Source organism: Anomalospiza imberbis, chromosome 8, assembly GCF_031753505.1.
Source record: "Anomalospiza imberbis isolate Cuckoo-Finch-1a 21T00152 chromosome 8, ASM3175350v1, whole genome shotgun sequence".
Taxonomy (NCBI): domain Eukaryota; kingdom Metazoa; phylum Chordata; class Aves; order Passeriformes; family Viduidae; genus Anomalospiza; species Anomalospiza imberbis.
Window position 1 is genome coordinate 18931967 of NC_089688.1, and position 17637 is coordinate 18949603.

Genomic DNA, 17637 nt, shown 5'->3' on the forward strand with positions numbered 1-17637 from the left:
AGTTAAATGTTGCATCTTTCCTGTGCTGTGAATTAGTACACAGTTTATAAAAGTCTAAGCACAGTGGTCAGCTTCCACATCTTAATTGCTAGAAATCCTAGAAAGCTCTACTTCATCCTTCTCAGCTGATGGTGAATAAACAAATATAAAAGATCTTAAATGTATGTTTTGATATCTATTCTTCTAAATGCTTATGCTTCACGTTTCATAAAATTTCAACATTATTATAATTGAAATGGTGAGGTGTTAATTTTACTACTTGAACAAATAGGAATGAAATACTTATTTTGCTTTCAGTAAGGTTAACACTTTACATTATTCCCCTTTTTCTTCTTAATTCTCCTTTTTCTTCTCACTTCTTACATTATTCTTCTTTTTCTTCTCAAGGTTAACACTTTAAATTATTCCCCTTTTTCCTCTTATTTTCTTCCTAATGAAATGTATTTTCTTAAATTCTTTTTATAATAGGATGCCCTTCATTTCCACTGCTATAGTGGGCACATATTTAATTTATTCTACATAGTAAATGTTCTGACTTGATTTTTCTTTTTCTCAGAAATCATTGTAGGGGGTTATTTTTGATGAATTCAAGAAGTGTAGGCTTTCCTGGCAGTGGGGGAGGATTAAGTCAATCAAAATTAAATATCTTGATTCTAAAGGAATGCAATTTGCATAGTAGAAGGTTGCTTTCTCCTTTCTTACATTTCTTTTCGTTTCTCTGTACTTTCCTGGGCTTTCTTCCTTTCATATCGTATGGCTTTACAGCTTAATATTTTTCTTATTTATTTTAGCTCATTTTTCGTACTTTTATTTCACTCATTTTTATTTCACCTTCTTGCTGTCTTATTTCTCTTTCTCTGTTAGCTCTGTATTTTTCCTTCTTCATTTTTGCCTACTAATCTTAGACATAGGTGAGGGGATGCACTCTGTTCTCTTTCTAAGAAATACATAATACCATACTGCCAGAACATTTTTCCATTCAACTTCTATTACCTTACTTGTACTTCTGAAACCATATTACTCTTTATTTTCAGACCTTGGGAAATTTCTTTCACCTGCCCTCACCATTTGCCTTTCATTTGCACCCTGCATGCCTGTCAAAGCATTTATCACCTGTCACATCTTGTTCTCAGTGTCATGACAAACCATTTCTTTAGCCTTTCATTTTCACTGCAAATTATACATTGCTTGGAAGGGAATGTCCCAAAATGTAGTTGCTGATTGTTTACCTTGCAGCACTGCCTGAATGTTAGATAATATGTATTTCCTACACAATATTTTGTAATTACACTTATAAATATTCTAAATTATAGACTAAATGCTTTTATTAACTCTCTTTGAAGAAAATTGTACCTGTATATTTTCCTTTTTCTACCATCACCAGTGACATTAATGTAGGAGATATCAGGGAGTTGGATTTCAGCCTGTTTAATCCTTCACCAGCCTCCTAGAAACCAGATACATTTGAAAACTGGAAAGGTTTTGGACACAAATTATTTAGAATTAAGTTGCATTCTGTAATGGAAGACTTACTATTTTTAATTTTTTTCAAAATGTCTGAACTCCAGCTTTGTGGGTTTCATCATCACTTGTTTCCTGTATACAAGTGTGGTTTGCTTACTGAGTGCAACAGGATTAATTATATACAGAGCTCAAAAGTGCTTTTCACCCCACTTCTTGATAGATAATTTGTAACACTTCAAAAGCTCTCCAAATCCACGCAAGTCACACACAGGAAGAATCATTTTTCTTTACACTGTTCAACAATGTGGAAGGATGAGGGAAAATAAAAAATAACATCATGCTTTTCTAAAAGAAAATGCGGAACTGTGTCAGGGACACACTACCCACTTCTGCCTTTTCACACACACACACACCCCCTCCCAGATTTGCAAGCTCCTTTATTTAACACAGATATATTTATTTTTGTGGAAGAAGTGAGAAGAGATTCAAAATGTTTTTCCTAATTTTTTTTCTAAGTAAAAAGTTATATTAATCAAAATATAGAATAAAGTATGATTTACAATACATACTAGCAACACTTCAGGAATATTCCCTAGAGAAAGATTTCTTAGGCTTTTTAAGAAATATCTAATTTACTGAAAATTTCTTCATTAAATTCATCATAGTATACACACAAGCTGCTTCACAAGTGCAGAAGCTTGTGAATACAGGTTCATACCCTGTGGTATCATTCAGAGTAGTTGTTAAGTCATTTTATCAATCAGGGAGAAAAAGGAAAATTGAAACATCTTCAAAGATGGCAGATGTTTTGCTATCTTCAATAAGGGGATTTATATCAGAAAACACTACTTCTATCACAATTCACATTTCAACTTATTCCACATTGAGAACCTTTTTATTATCCCAAAATATTGTAGATCCATAGAAACAAATGCAGTGCATTTGCATCATGTCAACTATTATACCTGAGTATCTAATTACATGGGGGTTTCACAATAATTTTCATCCTTATGTGTATGATGCAGTATTTCATTTTATTAAGTTATTACAACATGCCTGGCCTCTTTTTGAGAGGGCAGAGAAGATATTTAATTAACCTTCTGGTATTATCTGGGAGACTAAGATAGGAAAAACTCTTTTCTAGAAAAAGAATTAAAGAGGAATTGCATTCTTGTTTGTTTCTGTCTGGTTGTGATACAATGTTCATTAGCAACTGAATACATGGGAAAATGGGTTGGAAAAAGCTAGGAAAGAGGTTTTATTTCATATGGCCTTTTGTATGTTAGAGGAGAACTGGCTAATTCTGAAAAGGGAAAATGAATCTGAGTAAATGATGTGACATGGCTGGAGGGAGGTGGTGCTGTCAGTGAGCTTGAGGAGCAGCACAGTCCGAAAGCTACTGGGGAAGGATGAGGCTGGACTTGAAATTTTGCTTAATAGTGTTACAGGGTACTTAAAGATCCCTTTAAAGATCTGGTTTCTTGAAGCACCAGCTCAGATGAAATCCCTACTCTTTTCAACAGAGGCAGTTTCTGAACAAACAAAAACAAAAATGGAAAAGAATATGTTTTGCAGATAGGAATTGGAAAATCATAATTTTCCTTTTGTGTTCTTCCCATCTCAACCCTCTTGTCCCTCACACCCAGGGGAATTGTCAGAGAATGTGTGCAGGCTCGATTTCAGAGCTATGAAAAACTGTCTTTTGTTTTTGAATCAATCAGACTACCATAAAGCAGAAATGGCTAAGGTGATTTTCTCCAACTTCACTACATGAGTCACGCTTGGATTGATACTAAACATCAGCTTAAAAGGAATTATTTTGAAAGTTATAATAGTGTTTCAAAATTAAAGCCTCCCACAACTCTAACTAGAAAATCATGACTGATGTCTTCAGTACAATTAAATTAAACATTTCAGAAATTTCCATAGTATAAGTGATGAATGAAATGAAAAACCACAGCCTACTGAACTGCTAATACCACTGTATTAAAACAAAGTATCCTCAGGGAATAGCTATTTCAATGTGCTGATATTACGTCCCTTCTCTTCCTTCCTTGAATACAAACAGTTTAAACATAATATCTCCAGATAAAGCACTTAAGGAACAACCCCCTCTAGAATACTTCTTCCATCCTCCCCCTTCTTACTTTTCCTCTCTCTGAAGACACAGGAAAAATGCTGGAAAGACCAGGTCCAAATTCTCCTTTGTGCTTCTTCATGACAGTAATTTTGCAAGAGCCCTAAGGAACACATGTACAGTCATTATGGGTGAATCTCAGTACAGACCCAGCCTACTTGGACATTTCTGGTTTTGTCCATAGTTGTATTGGCCTGAAGACAGATCTGACTTTTTTTTTAAATCACACAAAAATTTTGCTGTGTTCCACTGGATCAGGTATGTGAAAATTATAAATGTTGACCTCAAGCTTTACTTGTTTGACCAAGCTTGGCTATATAAATAAAATGTTTTAGATACACCAGAAAATCCAAGTCTAAAGCAGGTTCAATTAAGAATATTCTTCCAAAAACTTTGGGATATACAAAGTGTCTTGTATAGTGTTTATCTGTCTGTTTTTTAAAGATGCACACTGGAGTTGCTTCCCCTACTGTCATAAAATCATTTCTCTCTTCCTAGTACGAATAAGTCTTAACAGGAACAATCATATCCAGGTTTGGAAGCAGAGGCTGTGGGCTGGAGAGAGCACAGAAGCTATCAAGGAAGGAAGGCAGGAGGTTAGATCAAATTGTGGGTCTACAATTCAAGAACATTTTAGAAAACTGCTGCTCACAGTCCTTTCCAATGACTTATCATTAATAAGGTGATTCCTCCCCTGTAACTTATATAAACAGCGATTTTGTGTAATGTCTTGATATTTTAGCACTATATTTTCTGCTCAGTATGTGGTACAGAATAAGGTTATCATGTCTTATCATCTTTCATGCCAATGAATGTAAGGCTTACTGTAGCTACCACGCTTCTCAACCGTATGTCATTTATTTCCTTAGCACTCATTTTAACTAACATATTCACTTACAGCATGCTTAAACACCCAGTCTCAAGTTCTCCCTTCACATGTAATTCTCCTGCCTGTTGTCATTTTCCTCACAAAATGCCTCATTAAGTGATAGTTTGGAATGTAGTATCAATAAATAAATAAATTGGTCAGGTTGAGCTCTCCTATATAAATGGGAAATAGAAAAATTTCAGAAATTTAATATTACTTTATAAATATTTCTTCCCTTTGCAGTCATTCAGAATCCCTAAATACAGAGCCCCAGGTGCCCTTTAACTGAAGGAGAAGGTTAAAGGAGAGAAAGATGTAGTGATGAGAAATAACTGCAGCAAAACCCAAAGAGCAGTCAGTGAAACTGTATGTTCAGCCTTTCCCAACCTCAGTATTTAGTCGTTCATTTGTCATAATATTTATTCATTTTTGCCAGAAGCCTTTGGAATAAAGAAAGTAATGGCCAAATGGACACTATTTCTTTCTAGCTAACAAATCCTCCACTCTAATGACCTTTAAATCTCCTGGGTCTTGCTCAGACCTGCCAGGCTGTGGTTCCACATGGGTGGCTTTTTCCAGCTTGACCCAGTAATATTTAATTCTACTCCAGAAGTCCATACTCTCCATTTAAGATGTCACCAGGTCTACCTTTGCAAAGGTAGCTGCAAGTAAGCTTAAAGATCACTAGACAGGAAACCTGGGGAAAGATTAGTGAGGACAGTGTGTCCTCTCTGACTAGATAAACAGACCTGCCTACAACAAATTTCCACTACAGTGTATTCTTTTTATCAGCAACATCCTTCATATTTTTCTTTTTTTAAAAATCATGCAAAACTTGCAACACTAAATATTTTTAAAACATAGAACACATTTCAATACAAACTGCTACCACCAACTTAACAAGCATGATAATATAGTACATCCAATCTACAAAATGAACCTCTTGCTTTTTTCTTGTCAAAACAGGAGTTGCCAGCTCTCTTCCCCTGGGCTTTCTATATAGAATGACAAAATTTGAGGACAGATTCAGGTATTGATTTTTCACAAATACCCATTTTCCCTGCTCGATGTGTGATTGTGTGGTCACAATACCTTCATAACGCATTTTCGTGTTCCTCAGAATTTAGAATTACACATTTATGCTAAAACAGAAATACAGCTGATGATAGATCACCTCCTCCTCCAAAACCTATAAAGACAGCAGGATTTAAAAATTATCAAGGATCCCAGAGCTCTCTTTTATATTCATTTTCAGATGCTACACCACACAAGTGGGATCAGCAGAAAGCAGCCCTTCTTCCCACCTCTCAGTGAGTATGTCTTTCCTTTGCTTTTTTTTTCCTCAGCAACAAGTTGGCAACTCTAAGATTCGTCTGAGATATGGTGGCATCAACTCTGTGTGGATAAAAAGTAAAATACCTAAGGTTTATTTCTGTGACTACAGCTTCCAATGACAGCAGCTTTCATTGCCAGGCAGAAAACCTCAAAGATTAATTTGAATTTAAGAGCAGAACGTTGGCATCAGTGTGGGCTGAATCACCACAGCTGGACATCTCAGGTGGCTCACTGCAAGCTGCAGGTGTTTGAGAAATTTGACAAGGTCCTCCCTTTATTTCAACAGTAGCAGTGCAGAAGCTTTGTGTTAAATAACAGGCTTTGGAAATGTTAGCTCCTTCTTGTGTTGTTTAATTTATAGACAAATGGTCCACAATGCTATTTTATTTTCAGTTGTTTTTTTTTTTAATAATATTGTGTTCTGTTAATGATCATATTCATTTTGCAAAAATAGCTTTTTCATATGGGACAATACACTCTTGAGACACAACAATCACTATTGTTGCTAAAACTGCCTCTGATAAGAAGTGGATCTTCAAATGCAGATATTTAGGGTAAAAAGGAAACTGCAGTACATAACAATTCAAAAGTTAAGTCTTTTGAGCCAAAGCTGTACCACTTTTAGCATCAAAACATCTTATTAGACTATTAAAGGAAAGCTTTGCATCTTGTCAGCAGCTCTTTGGGTCATGGGTATAAATATTTCCAAGTAATTTATGGCCAGACAAACCCTTTGTTCAACGATTTAATATTTCAACTATTTCCTAATGTCCACTTCTACACAAAATAAACAAAAAAATGTAACAACCCACACAGAGAACTGCTTACAGAAAATTATTCTGGCAAATTGTACTGTATATCTGAAATATTTCATGACAATCATAACATCCTTTCATGGCTTATATTCAAGATGACAGGTTGTAAATTCTGCAATAATTTTAGATAATAGTATATACCTCTGTTATCTCTACTTATGCCTTCCATTTTTACCTTCTCATATTTACACTGACAATTTCTGAACGAACACCTATTATCAAAGTAAATCTTCTAGGCCACTATTCTTTACTTTGATTTAAAAATTCCCGTTTTCTCACATGGGAACAGTCCTCTAGTGAACAGACACTGCTGCCACAGACTTGGAATTTTTGCAGTTACCTTTTGTGTCCCTCTCTAGAGGTCTGCAAACCATAGGTTGAAATGCATTGTCCCCAGGCTCCAACACGTCTCATGGAAAGCAAACTGTTTGTTTATAAGGCACTTAAAGCTCTTCATTGGTCGCCCAATTTCACTTGCAGCAGCAACAGGCCATATTTCTGATTACAGATATTTGTATGGTTGACTAGAAATTATGATTCGAATGCCACCAAGGGCATCAGTATTATCCAGTGGCAGTGAAGGTGCCACAGCTCCATGCCAGGTTATTGGGAAGAGGCCTCATGATGTGTTTGCCTGGATCTCCAATTACAGTCTTTTCCTCAAAGACTGGAGAGTTTTCAACCAAAAAAATCAAAAGTAAAAGGTTTATACATAAGTCTACCTCAAAAATAGTGTTCTTGCAGGCAAGCATTTGCTGCCAGTTCTGATTTTACCCAGCTTGGTGAATGTCTGAGATATAACATACTCTGTCCATTCTCCCTTGGTCCCTGACCAGCTTTTCCACCACTATTAATATGTGGCAAGCTGCTGCTTGCCCCTCAGCCTGCCACACCCTGCAGGACAAATAATTTCCAGTGTGAGAAAAATGTTACTTTTCATATGAGTCTGCCTCCACTTCCCACAATTTCCTTAAGAGTCATAAGAACTGTACACAAAAATGGATTTTTGTCAGATTACAAACGTTCCTTGTGGTTATACTTTAAACTTCTACAAACTAAAAATCTTGGATTTAGGTGTTTAACAGTACTAAAATCCCACCCTTTTCCTTGATATAGCTCAGGAAAAAACTCTGCTGCCAATTTTCTCTTCAAGACACAATGTACCTCTAAGAATAGACTTCACCCCAGTTTTCCTTAACTTAAAAAAGCTATTTTTGTAATATCCCTCTTGGCTTTGTATTTTGGTTTGTATTTTAAACAATTATGACAATTAGCAGTGAAATAGCTATCAGTGATGAAATAAACCCCCTTCAGTGGTGTCTTGTGCTAGCTCCCATTTGATAACAAAGGCCACGATAGACAGAAAGAATATGCTTAATAGTGATTTGATTTCCATGCACATCTCTGTTCTGCACTACTAGAGAATTCATTCTTGTCTGTGCACTACCCAAAAGCTATGTTTATTGTTAGAAGTGAATCACCACCAGATTTGCATACATGCTAATATGTACAGAGCCACACAGATGTATCAGATAATCTAGATTTCTCTACAAAACCTTGAATAAACAGCAAGGTACAAAAAGAAAATCAATGATGCTCACTCTCTAATTTTGCTCTATTCAAACAGAATAAAAACAAATTTTCACTATGACATAATTAATCCTGGGATGTTTGAAAATGAAAATTTGCAGTAAGAGATTGTTTAAAAAAATTCAGCTGTTTTTTGCCTCTTTTCAGTACATATAGGAGAATATATATATATATATATATATACACTATTCAATCTTTTATAAATAGTTGGCTATCCAGTACAAGAAGAAAATCTAAAACTTGTAAAACTTGTAAGCTCTCCAGGTGAAAGAAATTATCCTCACCTTACAGACAGCAGTGACCATTAGAACAGAACTGCAGTGGGCACTGTTACTTGTGCTTTGGGCATGCAGACACCAGACTTGTGATTTTGCTCCCCAGTCTTTCTTCTGACAGCTGCACCTCAGCAGACCCAACTATTTCTCAAGCTCTTTATTGTCATACAAGACCTACAATGGTCAGCTCTCTTCAGACTTTCTGGTCCACAGAGGAAGGACCGGAGCTGTGTGTTATATATTGAGAGAAAGGGAAAAAAGAGGTGTTTGTAGCTGACAGACAGTGTCATATGTACTTATCAACTGCAAATTAAGAAAGTTTCAAAATCTGCCACAGATATTTCCAATTAAATATTTCAAACTCAACAACAATCTCAAATATAATACTGTGTTTCTTTAAAAGGAATAAAATATGTTATATAAGTTTCAGTGAGTTTTGGAAATAATTTTCAGAGAAAATTAATTCAGGAAAGTGAAAACATTCCCTGATTAATTTCTGTTCTTCTAGACGTTTTTGTGAGCATGCTACCTCTGATATAGTAATCTTGTTCCAATGTACAAAACTACAAAAGCTCTGATGTTTCATTCTCTGATTCTCATCCAGTTCAAGAAAAACACTAGGAAAATATATTTTGATACCAGTGTAATCAGGTTACATGACACATCATGCCAGTTTGATATGCATTTGCATTTTTTTGATTATATTTGGAAACTCCCTTCAAAAACAAAGAGAAGTGTTTCTAGAATTGCATTTTTGCTGTGAATCTTTAAGCCAATCCAACTTTACTTATAGAAACTATTTTTGTTACCTTGATAGGAAAGAAATCACTTTTTGAATGTCTCCAGAGTGCCCTGCTTGGCAAAAAATGTGAATTAATGTTCCCTTACCTCTGACTTATCAGGCTCCTTTGAAATGTCTGGATGAACCCCCAAGAATTAGAGACCCCAAAATCACTTCTGAAAACTCATCCAGTCCTAAACCCTGGTAGGAGCAAACAGAAGATAGTTTCAAATGTGTGGGGGGCGGGGGGGGGAAATGCACCATCCAGTTTCAAGAAAAGGCATTCGGGTAAATGTGGTTTAATCTCAAATCTCCTGCTACTCACTGAACTATAAGTCCCCATTCATGCACCCTGAAAAATTACCAATAGCAGTCTCCTCTGCACTGCCACCTCTGGGTTATCTTGGATCTCCACACTTTGGGACTCACTTGCAGTAACACTGCTTAAATGCATCCAGTACAGAACAGCAAGAGAATAACCAATCTATAGATTTTTTTTTTCTATAACATCTTTTAGCTTCCCAAACTTTGTCAGCCTCTACTGTGCAGACACAAGACACACCCAGCAAACTTCAGATCTTATGCCTTTTTCCTCTGCAAAAGGACAAAACTTCCACTCATTTTGATGCTCAAACTTTTTTCCTGTGTCAAGTTTTCACAAAATAGTCCATCTGTTTTATAAAATATCTTTTATTTGTTAATTCTCACCTGCTTATTATGCATCTGGCAGTGTGTTCATGAAGCATAAGTTCTCTGCAAAGACATAATAAAACAATACTTGTGGCTAAAACCTGGTTACTCTGTAAGTAACAGCATCTCTTTCCTGTGCTTGTGACACAGGAAACAATACCCAAGGATGTCACAGAAATTTACCTAAAGAAATGGGATCATGCAAATGCAAAAAAACCCCCCCAGATTAATTTACTCTTTTGGAGTGGGCTCTCGGTGACACATAAACACTGCACTGCCTTATACTACTTAATACATCCAACTTGCAATTGAACTTCTTCATCTCTGAATTTTGGACCAGAAATTTATATTGTACCTTTTTTTACACATAAATAATGAAATGGAGATTGCATAAGTGTTCAGTAATAAATTCTCTGCAAAAAACAAATTACATCAGCTTAAAGAACACTCTTTAAATGGACTGCATTAGAAAAACTACATGGAAAGGAGTAAGACCAAATCTGTTCTTTTTCACGTTAGTTTAGTTTATCAATGCTGTGTCTTTCATAAGATAGACAAGTTATTTACAGGCTCAAAACGAGTACTGTTATTTATCAGGCTAAACAATGAAAAAAAAGGCTCTGGTGAGGGTGGCTGTTGTTAGCAATTAGCTGCCATACTGATCTCAAAACTTTCTTCTGCAATATAGACCTTAACTGCAATAACTTCATCACACACTTTTCCGATAGTTCCTTTTAGGTTTTTCCTCATTTCTCAGTTATTTCTGTGTAAATATATATATATATATACACTAATCAAAATATCATGAGTGGCACTACTGGTGGCTATGTTTATTCTAGATCCAAAATACATTACAGAGAGGATTTTTTCACAGCTATTTCTGCATATATATTCTACATGGATTTTGTGAATGATCTGAGCAGGGTTGGCAGAACAGACTGTTGCCTTTTCCACCCATGGCACTGAGGCAGAAAAAGTCTTCATACCAAGTAGGAAGCTTCACAGGACTACTAGCTACCATTAGGTTTAGCAAACTGCTAACAGTTTTCAGGTCATATTATCAGCTTGGGATGTAGGTAGAATTTAGACATCTGGATTCTATTGAAAGTGCCTAAATCTTTATTTAATTTTTGTTCCAAATTCTTCCTCTGAGGAAATTTGAGGTCTGCGCAAGTCCTAGACATGGAATGAGGACTAAAGAAGCCAGTGAACTTTTGGGACTGACACATTCTAAGGAGAAGCATAAGTACTCATACTTGGAGTGTGGCAGCAGGCAGGGAGAGAGAGATGATCTTCGTACATAAAAATCTCAGCAGCAGGCAGGGAGAGAGAGATGATCTTCGTACATAAAAATCTCAGGATGAACAAAAAGGCCCATTTATTTGCATAGAAATTCTAAATCCTCATCAATTTAATGGAAGCCTGGAATACTCGTGAATTGTTGGCCAAGATACAGACTGGAAAAGTTCCCAAAAAAATGTTTCATTACTTGTGTGGGTGTAGGGAAAGTGTTATAATGCTTCAACTGTAGTTGAGTAGTTATGTTTCTTTATCACTTTCTAAGTCAAAGAACTATTTTTAAATTGAATTAAAAATTGCTACTTATGCAGTTATCTTGTGGATACTCTCCAAAACAGCATTTTTGTAGCTATCTTGGGTCAGAATAGCATGATGAATCAGCATGAAAACACCACCAGTTCAAACACAATTAATTCCCTTTTTTTTTTTCATTCCCCACCAAGATGTGGTTTGTATCCATCCCTCATAATTTACTCATAATGTTTTCTCACTCTTAAATGTAAGGAATGTAAAGGAATTGTGATGTGATATAATCTATTTAATTCAGAACCAGAAAAGTGGAGCCTTAAGAGCAAAAGAAAAAAATATCCCAAAACACTAATAGGAAATTCTTAAAGAAGAATTCAATTCTGTTCAATTATCCTGCAAAAGTCTCTGTAGCTTCTACCTTTCTACAGAGCTAATATCCATATCATGGATGGAGAGACTAGCAAAGGTGATCATTGACTAAGTATTAAGTTGTCTTGCCTGTTTAATCCTTAAAAAAATTGAAAAGGCATAAATACTCTTGTCTTTCCATCATATCTGTTTTAGTTCTGACACACCTGCCTGTAAGCAGATAGCCTTCCTCCAAAGTGAGGGCTTAAATAAAATAGAGATATCTAAAATATATGTTCATCTCAGGTCCCCTGACAAAGATCTGTGAAGGTTTTTATGTTGTGAAACAAATCTCCACAAATTTAGATTTTTGTGGATAATCAAACGACCTTTCCAACCTAGTTGCTTCCTTGTGCACCCTGTCCAAAGTTATCCCCATAATAGCACACTACCATCTACTTTGCACCCTTATAGTTTGCACTACTTAGAATAGAAGCAACTTAAAATGTACAAGAAGTGCTTGGTGTGTCTAACTAGGAAAAAAATACAAGGTTTTCCAACAGAATGAAACCAGCCCGTTTGTATACTCTATGCTAATATGCTCCTTTCAGAAGCATAAAAACCACATCCACCACTAAGGACTGTGCAGCAAAATCACTCTGTGAGCAATAGGCTTGCCAGCTACTGGCATTTCAGTGCTCTCTGTGGCATAAGCTGAGTAGCACATATTTGTGCAAGGGAAACAAATCAAAAAGCCTTTTCAATTTACTCATCCTTCTTGGTAGCTCCTCAAAGCCTCTGTTTTACTAACTAAATTGTTTGTTTAATAAAAGGTATTATTTCTCTTTACAAACCCTGCCTAACAGTTTGTAACAAATTTGGTTCTTTAAGATTAATTCAGTAGTAATATTTCAACTATTTACCCAATTCTCATATCTGCTTCAGGAAGATTCTAGAGATTTAACAAATTTTAAAATAGCCAATTTATTTGCTCTCTCTGCACTGCTCGCAACAGCCTCATCTTTTACTTCAGGAGAGATGCTACTGGATCACAACAAAAGTTTCCTATAGTGCCCTAAAGAAACAGATGACAGTGCAATTCCTAATTATATTTCAAAAATGTTTCTTTGTCCTGCCTTAACCCTTCTTCCTAAAGAAATGTCTCCCATGTAACCTCAAGATCTTAAAGATTTACGTATATCTAAATGCCTCCAAGGATAGTGGCCTACTTGAAGGACAGTGAATTTCATTCACATTCTCTACTTCTGGAATTTCTGATTGAAATTTCCTGGTCCTGTATTTCCATTAGTTGTCCTGAGATAGTAAGACTAGTAAGGGAGGTATCATTGGTAATCTTCTCCTCCTACATAACAGAAAACATGGAAGTGGTTTCACCAAAGCCTTGTGAAAATGGTCTGACCCTCTAATGCACTGTATACATTGTGATTTGCAGCTCCTGTAGCACAAACAAAACTTAAACTGGAGGTATGTGTTTTCAGAGATAAATTTTCCTCAGTGATCATTCAAGGATTTCCTAACTATATATGTGTAAGAACAACTGCAGATATGACAGCACCATTACCACCAATGCGAGACTGGCAACATTTCATCATTCACATTTGATTTTCATACTGCCTCCCTGCTTTGCATGTTTTGTAGATATGCACTATTCAAAGATTTCTTAATATACAAAACTAATATTTGGCTGGCTTAGCAGTAGTACAGCAGTATAAGATTAATTATTTTTAAATAAGATTACAAATCATGGGGATTTTTTAATTCTTTATTGCCGAGTAGTAGAGACATTTTGTTAATGAATTGCTCACTTGTCTCCTTTTATTTATGATACCAACTATCTCAGCTATATAATGGATTTGGGTGACAGAGGTTAAGCATCATAAGTCACAGAATTTTAATTTCAAGTAGGCAGTAGACAACAGTATAATGAATTATGAAGAGATGGTGTTCAATAAACATTCAGTGAAAGAAGTGAGAACACAAAGAGGAGAATAATTCTAGTTTAAATCAGCACTAGCTGGTGAAAATTAGTCATTTACAAGAGGTTATGTTCTTTCTCAATACAGAGATATATCTCTTGTTAGTATTTTAGGGGGAGAGGGGAGTGGAGGGAGAACTGAAAGAACAAGAGATGCAGTCATCAGTGTGACCAGTTCAGCCAAAGTCCCTGTTCAGCACACAGCAGTGACCTCAAATGTTAAACTAAGAAATAGAAAAGAGCAAAAGCCCAGTGCTACAATGTGAATCATCACACGTCCTTAAGAAAGCTTAATTATGTAAACCTGTTTTCAAAAGGTTGGTAGAAATTGAGATGGAGAGCTCAGAGATGGACAGAAGAACAATCAAAGAACAGACACACTTTATGGGGAAAGAGTGTAAAAAGGAAATCACCTATCTTACAAATAGAATAGAAAAGCAGAGAATAACATTGGGAAGGTAGATAAGCCTATTCATATTCTCTTGCAATACAGGAGTTAAGTTTTAAAATTAACTTAGATAAATTAAAATTAAGCAAATGTCAATGTAACAGCAATGAAAAAAAAAAAAAACCAAACCAACACCAAAACCACAGATCGTTAGATACTGTCAAATGTGGATTTCATTGCTACAAGATGCTTTGCAGCATTCAGCTGACTGCTGGCCAACATAGAAGTCACAAAATAAAGAGTACTAGAACAGAGGATGCTTGTACAGAAATTAAAGTTCTGAAATGAATACAAACTGTGATGCTCCCTGATACGAAACAACCTCCATTTACTGTAGGAATCTCTTTTGAAATATTGTTGCTTTGCAGAAACCTAATGCAGAGCTTTTCTTAAAACTTTCTGAAGTAAACAGTCAAGGCTGCTGTTGGATATGAGAGTTGGTAAACTACTTCTAAAATCTAGTTACAAGGTTTTTCAATTTCAGCCAGTTGTGTAAAGTTTTAATGAAAAATTACTTTCTAGCTGTTAAAATTCTTGGCATAGAATTTAGGCTGTGGAGAAGGGAAGCTACAGGCTGCAACTTACTTTAGAATAGAACCTGCATGGAAAAAAGGAATCTGACAGCCTTCCTTTGTAGAGGACTGACACAAGCAAATGTGGGCTCTTTGGTATGGTTTTTACATCAGAACTGAACACCTAAGATGTACACACCTTCTGCAGTGGGTACACACCTCCCTGTTGCCCCAGTGACTGTATCTTTTGGAAGAAGCTAAATGCCAATGAGCATAACTTGGTTTTTAAGACAGCAGATGCAAATTTTTAAAAAGCAAACGTTTGAAAGTAATTTTTCCTTCAAACAAAACATTATTTGTCAAAAATGAAATTGAGCTATTCTAGGATTGTCCTAGAATAAAGATAAAACCTTAGGAAGCTATAATTACTGCACCTTCTCTAGTCTGTTAAAACTCCACTGAACCCAGTGAGGTTGCACTGTCACTTTGAAAGAATCAACTCAAATCTACCTGTGGTATAAAGCAGTTTAAAGACATATGTTCCAAAATTTCAAGTAGCTGGAAATGCCCTATTTACTTGCATAGAGCCATGGTAAACGTCGACGGTTTAGGTCCGGTTTTGCTTTGACACCCTGGCTCCCGAGGGGCAGCAAGAAGTTACCCAGAGGGACAGCCAGGGACAGCCAGGCAGCTGGGCTCGCATATGGGCGGCAGCTCACCCTGCTCCGGCGGGCTCCTTCGAACAGAGGCTGCGGGCTGGCACTCGCCTCGCTCCCTGCTCTGAGCACGGCTCATTTCCAAGGGAGCCGGAGGAGGAGGCAGGAGAGCGCTGGTGGGACCGCTCAGCGCGGGTCCCCCGCGCCGGGGCTGCGGGCAGTGCGCGGGCCGGTCCCCCGGAGCGGCGGGAGGCCAGGGCAGGGCTCGGGGCGCCGGGCTCTCTCACCTGTCGATACTTATCACACAGAGGGTCATGATGGAGGCCGTGCAGCACATGACGTCCATGGCGATGAAGACGTTGCAGAAGAGGCGCCCGAAGATCCACTCCCCGCCGATAAGGTCGGTGACGCTGACGAAGGGCATGACGGCCAGGGCCACCGAGAGATCGGCCAGGGCCAGCGAGACGATGAGATAGTTGGAGGGCTGCCGCAGCTTCTTCACGAAGCAGACGGAGATCACCACCAGGCAGTTGCCGGCGATGGTCAGCAGGGTGATGAGGCAGAGCACGGCCCCGATGAGAACTTTCTCCGCGCTGCCGTAGCTGAGGATCTGCTCCCCGCACTGGGAGTCGTTGGCGGGGAGGGGGCTCGCCGTGGGCAGCGCCGACGGGGAGGGCGACGGGCCGAGCTTGGCCAGGCTGCGCGGGGGCCAGGAGCCGGCGATCATCCTGCCGCCGCCCAGCGCCCGCGGCTCCTCCAGGACCAGGGGCCGCAGGTTACCGTAGAGGTGGCTGCCGTTGAGGGCGAGCACCATGGTGGCGTGAGCAGCCCATGAAGCCTCGCCGCCCGTTCTCCGGCTGTCCCCGGCGCCGGGATGCTCGGGCTCCTCCTCGGGCGCCCGGCGCCGCCCGCCCCCTCGCAGCCGGCCGAGCGGCCCGTGGGGGCCCAGCCTTCAACTTCCCCCGGGGCAGCCGGGCTCGCCCGCGGCGCATCCCGGGTGGCCGCGGGGTGGGCACGGCGCTATCGCCCCCAGCCCGCGGGCAGAGGGGCGGGCGGGGGTGGCGGCCGCTACCTCCCACCAGCGGCTGCTTTCCGAAGGCGACAGGCGACGGGATGGGAACCGCTCCGCCTCCCTCTCCCTTCTGCCCTCTGAGCTGCAGGTGGGGGTGCGCCCCTTCCCCGCAGTCCGGGGAGCCGGTTCCTCCTGTGGCTTCTCCTTCGCGGCCGCCCCAAGCGAGGGGCGTTCTGGGAACCCCCTGTGTATGTGTGTCTATGTATACGTGTGTATTTGTGTATGTTATGTACGCGGGTCTCACCCGGGAAGCTGCGGGCGGGTGACCGCGGCTGGCGCAGAGGCCAGGCAGGCGGAGGTGCCCCGGCCGGAGCGGGGTTCGAGCCTCTCGGTTTGCCGGCTCCGGCACAGCCCTGTGGCACCTGCTGTGTATGTAAGCACTTCTCTGTGTATCCAAGCCTGTAGATTCTTCTTCATAATAAGTTGGTGTGAATACTATCACCTATACTTTCTCTTTTATTCATATTTTTATACCCTGATTTTGAATTTACTCACTGTTCCATGTGTAATTCCTTCTGTAAAGCTAAAACCAACAAACTCCTATTGCTTGAATTACCTGCTTTTCTTGTAGATTCCTTGGACTCTTAGACAAGCTAATTTCTGTGACTCACTAGCTTCCTCAATTCTTTAAGTCCTATTCTTGCCTCCAAGTGGGGCAAAAATTAACTGTTTGAATTGTGAGTTACCCATGGGATGCCAGCAGATGACACCCCTTGATATAGTAACATGCCAAACAGTAAGGACTAAAAACAAGAAACACCAGCTCCTGAGTGTCCCTCACATTTTCAACATGAGACAGAAGCCAGATGAACTAGAGAAGGAGAGGAAATAAAAAGTGTTGGTCCCAGATGTATCAAGAACCACGAAGTTAAAATGAGGGGAGATCTTGCAACAACATAGATAGTTTTGTTTAAGTATGCACGGGACAGGGAAGAACTGTTTGTGTGGCTCAGCAGTAAGAAAGGCTGCAGGATGGTTGCACATTATACCGACTTTAAAATCTGCTTTGAAGACAAACCTAGTTAAGTATCCAGTTATTGGGGAAAAAAACCAACCAAACAAACAAAACCCTCAACTGACAGTCCTACAGACTAGTGAAACA

General features: G+C 38.9%; 1 protein-coding gene across 2 annotated transcripts in view; it reads right to left on the reverse strand.

The window, feature by feature from the left end:
* Positions 1-16537, reverse strand: part of HTR7 (5-hydroxytryptamine receptor 7) — a 29595-nt gene extending 13058 nt beyond the window's left edge. For both annotated transcript variants that reach the window (XM_068197627.1, XM_068197628.1), the window contains exon 1: positions 15751-16537. In XM_068197627.1, coding sequence (XP_068053728.1) covers positions 15751-16277 — 527 coding nt within the window. In that variant the 5' untranslated portion in view covers positions 16278-16537. The remainder of the gene's footprint in view (positions 1-15750) is intronic.
* Positions 16538-17637: the final 1100 nt, after the last annotated feature.